We start from the raw sequence: 5,702 nt of genomic DNA, 5'->3' as shown, positions 1-5,702 counted from the left end.
CAGGGTTAGGCCCAATGATATGTTGGTATGTACTATTTTGGGGAACTCACTAAGCTTTGTGCTTACAGTTATGTGTTTATGGTTTCACATACTTCCAATTACAAAGGGAAGGGCCCGACGTGACTGCACAACATCCCCCAACGTTTTCCGCATTGGTTATTTATGAATTTTACTCTGATGTTTAAATGATATAATCACTTGATTGGTTTTGGAACAGCTCATTTGTATGGTTTAAGTGTTTTTAAAATGAAAAATTTACTATGAACTTTTGGGACGTTACACCACATATGTCGCTATCCAGTAAGATGTGGTATTGTAACATCCAAGATTTGGCCCTTTAGGCAACAAAAGCATATTAGATAGCCTCTACTGCCGAGTACAACTCCAAACCACCAAAACTAATAGGTAAGGAAGCAAGTTGCCATTGTATGTCGCCAAAAAAATGACCACCACAAACCAATATGTCCTCTATTGCCCCACACAGTCCTTTGTCAAAGAACAACATCGTTTCCTCTATGTGAATGGGTTGGTACGTCCTCAGCCCAAAGAAAAGTTTAGAAATACCAATACAAGAGTGAATCAAAAGGAACTCACTATTGGGGTCAGACAGTTGTGGAAGAAGGCACATCAAATTTATAACTTTTTGGCTCTCTTTATGGCTAAGCTGTTAATGAAACCAACATCTCTACTAATAGACCCCCCGATCCTCCTATAAAAAAGTTTCACCTCGAATGATGACCTCCCAATGTCAACCGAGAATAACTCCTCACAAAGCTTCCTACCATGACAAGAGGGCTAAAAAAGATCGATTTTCTTGACATTTAACTGAAGGCCCTATTCTGGCCCAATCACCTTAATGATGTCCAACATTTTGGCCACCTCTTCCGAAACTCCAATAAGTGTTCCATCATCGAGGTACCATGCGTGGAGAAGAAGCTTGCAATTATCTCTAATATTATGCAAGAGGGGGTGCAACACAAGAGCAACGAGGTGATCCAAGGGATCACATTGCTGAACCCTATTAATGGACCAAATATGTGCGTCTCCTAGATATAACCTTGTTGCCTGGTCATATAAGAATTCTACCGACAAGAATATATAAGGACACCTCATTTGGACCTCATGAAGTAATGCTAATATGTCCACAAGGTTAAAGACATTAGAGAGGTCCACGATAAGCATGCAAATAGACCAATCATCGTGGCGATCAGCCGCTCACTCAACACCCTGTTGACGCTATGTAATATGCCCTCAACGCCACCCGACACCTTGACCTTGAACTACAAATCATTGAGATACTTATTCATTTATTTACCAATACCTTTTTATAGCCAACTTGGAAACATCTTTATTTACCAACACCTTCTATAGCCAACTTGGAAACCAGATGTCTCCATATAGTTCATATTGCAATAGGTTGCATTTCATTGTCAGGTTTTAAGAGCGACATAAGAGGAGCAAATGCAACAAATTTTACAAAGCTCAACGAGCATCGTCCCCCTAGCCATACATTAACCACATATGTAATAATACGTAGGAGGTCTTTGGCTATATATGACCCTTCTTCACAAAGAGCATTTAAAATATGGTGAATTCTCAACCCATCTCTCCCACATGAGGTTCCTTTAAGAAAAGATTTAATGCTCCCAATTACATTGTCAATATTCACTACAAGAGGAGGTTCTGTAAATATGATACTCTACATAGATGGTAGTGGTTTGTATGTATGTTTATCCTCCAATGCCTTTGTGGTATCACCGTTGTATGAAACAACCCTTAAGAAGAATAAAAATAACACTCTCACTGCTGCTATACGAAAAATAACAATTTTGACAACCCTCCAATGCCTTTGGGGTATCATCATTGTATGAAACAACCCTTAAAAAGAATAAAAATAACACTCTCTCACTGCTGCTATACGAAATATATGATTTTGTTAAAATAACAATTTTGATGATGACATAATCACGTAATACGGTTTCTGTAATAGCAACTTGAAATATGATTGTCCCGTAAATCAACCGTATCGACGGTTTCCCTAATTCACTAGTCACTACACCAATCCAAGTGGGTCACACGCGCTGCAACCTGGGCTCCTTGCGTCTGAGGCGAACCCTAAAAGACTCATGTTAGCCCAGAAGTCCTCCCCCTTATCTCTCAGAAGTAGAATTAACAAGAGCGCAAAAATGGCGACAATACTTCAAAATTTCTTCACAAATAACCCTCAATGGGTTCCCAGTACACATCTGCCCAATACCCTCAACCATACTCGACCTATTACTCGTATGTTCACATGCTCTACATCATCGTCATCATTAGACAAAAAATTTAGCAGCAGATTATCGCTTAGCACAAATGGTGGTTATGTGAAGTCATCGTTCGATTACAACAACCACAGCGGAGGTAACGCCAACAATGGTCACTATGAGTACGAGAAGGGTTTACTGGGAACTAGTCAACAGTACCCTAGACCTACTGAAGTTCCATGGACGAAGGAGTTGTGTAACTCAGTTCAACTTATCGGAAACGTTGGTACTCCGGTTGAATTTAAGCAACTTAGCTCCGGTAAAGTCCTCGCTTGGTGTCGCCTTGCCGTCAAAAAATCGTCCACCGATACCACCTGGTAAATTTACTGGATAAATTCATTGATATATCATTGGTTTATGGTTTCAATTTTGAACTATGTTGGTAGGACGGAATCGTTTGAAATTAGTGCTTGATTCATGTTTTGTTTTTGGGGGTTTAGCTACAATGATCTAGATTTTGAACGTGTATGGTGGTTTTCAGGATCAATTTAACGTTTTGGGATGATTTGGCACATATTGCTTCTCAACATGTGGAGAAGGGACAACAAATATACGTATCGGGTCGTATTGTTTCAGATACAGTTGATAGTGATGATGGGAAACCGCAAACCTACTATAAGGTTACATTGTAATTCACTAACTATTGTCATTCTTGCTAACCTTTTTTGTTCTATGCTTTAACGTATCATATGTTTCTCTGTTCTAAATACTTGTAAATGGTGGCAGGTAGTTGTTCAACAGCTGAATTTTGTTGAAAGAAGCCCACCTTCTAATGATCAAGACTTCAACTCCAACTCCAACTCCAACTCCAACTCCAACTCCAACTCGAGCTCCATGACAACAGGCATTTACTTATATTTCAGAAAGTGTTTGATTATTTGTGCTATTTTCATGCTTTGAAATTTGCATGGTGTGAATGAACAAATAGTTTCAGAAAGTGTTTGATTATTTGTGAGATATCTAAACTGCCTTTTAATAATGGCAACAAATTGAAAACCTAAGAGACCTAAATCAAAGTTATCAGGAGTAATCGTTACAAAATAATGAAAACACTGATAGTATTGGTTTTTTGGGTCTCAAAATTCCTTTGTTTGAAGCTATTAAAGGGTATTTTAGATATTTGACTAATAGTGAAACGTTATGATTTCACTATTTTGTACTTTCTCATTGCTCTTAAGTTTGCAGTGTGCATGAACAAATAGTTTCAGAAAGTGTTTAATTATTAGTCAATTATCTGAAATATCCTTTTATAATGACAAAATATGAGAACCTAACATATACTCAAATCCATGTTATCAGTGTTTTTATGTAAATAGTTTTAGAACGTGTTTGATTATTTGTCAAATATCTAAAGTACCCTTTAATAATGACAGAATATGAAAACTTAACAGACCTAGTATCCTTTAATTACTCCTAGTAGTAGTAGTAATTATTACAAACTAGTAAAAATACTGAGAGCATTGGTTTTTTTGGGAAGCAGACTATCCTGATTGAAAGCTCTTGAAGGGTATTTTAGACATTTGATTAATAGTCAAACATTTCGATTTCACATTTTACACGCACTTCATGCCCTGAAGGCCTGAATTTGGCATCTTGTGAACATGTGTTTTCTTCTTTTCATATATCTAAAGTACCCTTTAATAATGATTCAATATGTAAAGCTAACATCACTAAATCATTAAACACAATGTATTAAAACCTAACAGAAGTAAATCATTTTATTTAAAAACTTTTTAGTGGTACCTACTTCCTAGTAATTATCACAAAATAAAAATATAGTGATAGTATTGCTTTTTTGATTATCTGTCAAATGTCTAGAGCACCCTTCAATAACGACAAAATACAAAAAGCCTAACAGATTTAAATCAATGTTATCAGTGTTGTTGCTTTCTAGTAATTGTAACAAAATGTAAGTTTTGATTGAGAATGATTTTTGTGCACTTGAACAGGTAAAAAGCAAAAGATGTATGCTGCTGCAAACGGGTCAGCATCAACTGAGGAACTATGGCAAGCTTTCTTTGCAAATCCTTCTGAATGGTGGGATAATAGAAAAAATAAGGTATACATACATACATACATACATACATACATCATATTCATATAGAAATTGATAAAATGGTTAATATAATAACACAGAGGAGTCCAAAGTATCCGGATTTCAAACACAAAGACACGGGTGAAGCTTTATGGGTTGAAGGAAGGTACAATCCATCGTGGGTTAAATCACAGTTATCAGTATTGGATTCAAGAATGGAATCTTTTCAACAACAAAACCCTAGATCACGCTCAGATTCTATGTTTGGAGACAACTTAACACCTTATTAAACATTTCAGATTTCATGTCCAGATTTCTACTTTTTTCTAATTTTTATATCTATGTGCTATAGTAGAATTAGGCAGCTTATATTGTATGTTTAACAATCTGTCTTTTTATTCGTATAAATATAGATATCCTTTTTTTTTTTTTTTTGGATATAACTGGAACACGGATTTTTGGAAAGTGGGGCAAAACTCTAAGTTCCTGAGTTAACACTAATTTATTTAGCGTTAAATATGTTAGGGGTGAGCGCGGTGCGGTTCGGTGCGGTTATTAGCTAAAATCTCACCACTAACCGCAAATGCGGTTAATCCATTTTCAAAACCGCATGGTGCGGTTATTTTTGCGGTACGGTTTTGTTTTTTCTATGTTGCGGTTATTAACCGCATGGATTTGGTGCGGTTATTTTGTGTGGTTTTTAACCACAGTTTAGAGCTCAAATGATTTTAAGAGCTCAAACATATTACTTGTAATAATAATAATAAAAAAAACATAAAGTATAAGACAATTAACTTAAATCACAAACAACTAATATCTTAAAAACATCAAATCAATAGTAATTAATAAGAAATATCTTAAAATTGTCTAATTTAATCATTTTTCAAAGTTAAACATAACAAAACCCCAATACTTTGGTTTTCTAGTATTTTACCCATCTTTCATCCATGAAACTTGTGTTATTTTTAATATTTAATATATTAATAATTAATTAAAAAAATTGTATATAATATATGCGGTGCGGTGCGGTTTTTTTACGGTTTTTGAAAACTAATAACCGCACCGCACCGCAAATTTGCGGTTTTTGACAAATAGAAAACCTCACCATCGGTTTTAATTGCGGTTGCGGTTTATGCGGTTAATTTTAGTTGCGGTGCGGTTTCTGCTCACCCTAAAATATGTGCATATATATATTACAAATTTGGTCCTCAAAGTTCCTTTTTGCTCTTTATATTGTTCATGGATTGCTAAAAACTTGATATTGTAGTTCTTATTTGTGTAGAATTGTTATACATAGGTAACTTAGCTTTTCTTTATGTAAGATTGTTTTACTTATCAGTATACAAGGTTTTAAAATACGG

At 35.4% G+C, this 5,702-nt stretch overlaps 1 protein-coding gene across 1 annotated transcript; it reads left to right on the top strand.

Annotated features, from left to right (window-relative positions):
• Positions 1 to 2,081: 2,081 nt before the first annotated feature.
• Positions 2,082 to 4,771, top strand: LOC145055596 (protein OSB1, mitochondrial-like). Its single transcript, XM_079003947.1, has 5 exons — positions 2,082 to 2,623; positions 2,788 to 2,926; positions 3,033 to 3,150; positions 4,256 to 4,365; positions 4,443 to 4,771. The coding sequence occupies exons 1-5, from the start codon at positions 2,127 to 2,129 to the stop codon at positions 4,629 to 4,631; spliced, it is 1,053 nt and encodes a 350-aa protein (XP_078860073.1). The 5' UTR covers positions 2,082 to 2,126; the 3' UTR covers positions 4,632 to 4,771.
• The last annotated feature ends 931 nt before the right edge of the window (positions 4,772 to 5,702 follow it).

This window comes from Lactuca serriola, chromosome 5 (assembly GCF_051521515.1).
Source record: "Lactuca serriola cultivar US96UC23 chromosome 5, Lser_US96UC23_V15, whole genome shotgun sequence".
NCBI lineage: Eukaryota > Viridiplantae > Streptophyta > Magnoliopsida > Asterales > Asteraceae > Lactuca > Lactuca serriola.
This window is presented reverse-complemented; position numbering and strand designations above follow the sequence as displayed.

Bases quoted from the DNA above. Each gene is read 5' to 3' on its own strand.
- LOC145055596 (XM_079003947.1), top strand. From the start codon at position 2,127: ATGTTAGCCCAGAAGTCCTCCCCCTTATCTCTCAGAAGTAGAATTAAC. The intron at 2,927-3,032 runs GTTACATTGTAA...AAATGGTGGCAG, and splicing joins AACCGCAAACCTACTATAAG to GTAGTTGTTCAACAGCTGAA. The intron at 4,366-4,442 runs GTATACATACAT...ATAATAACACAG, and splicing joins GGGATAATAGAAAAAATAAG to AGGAGTCCAAAGTATCCGGA.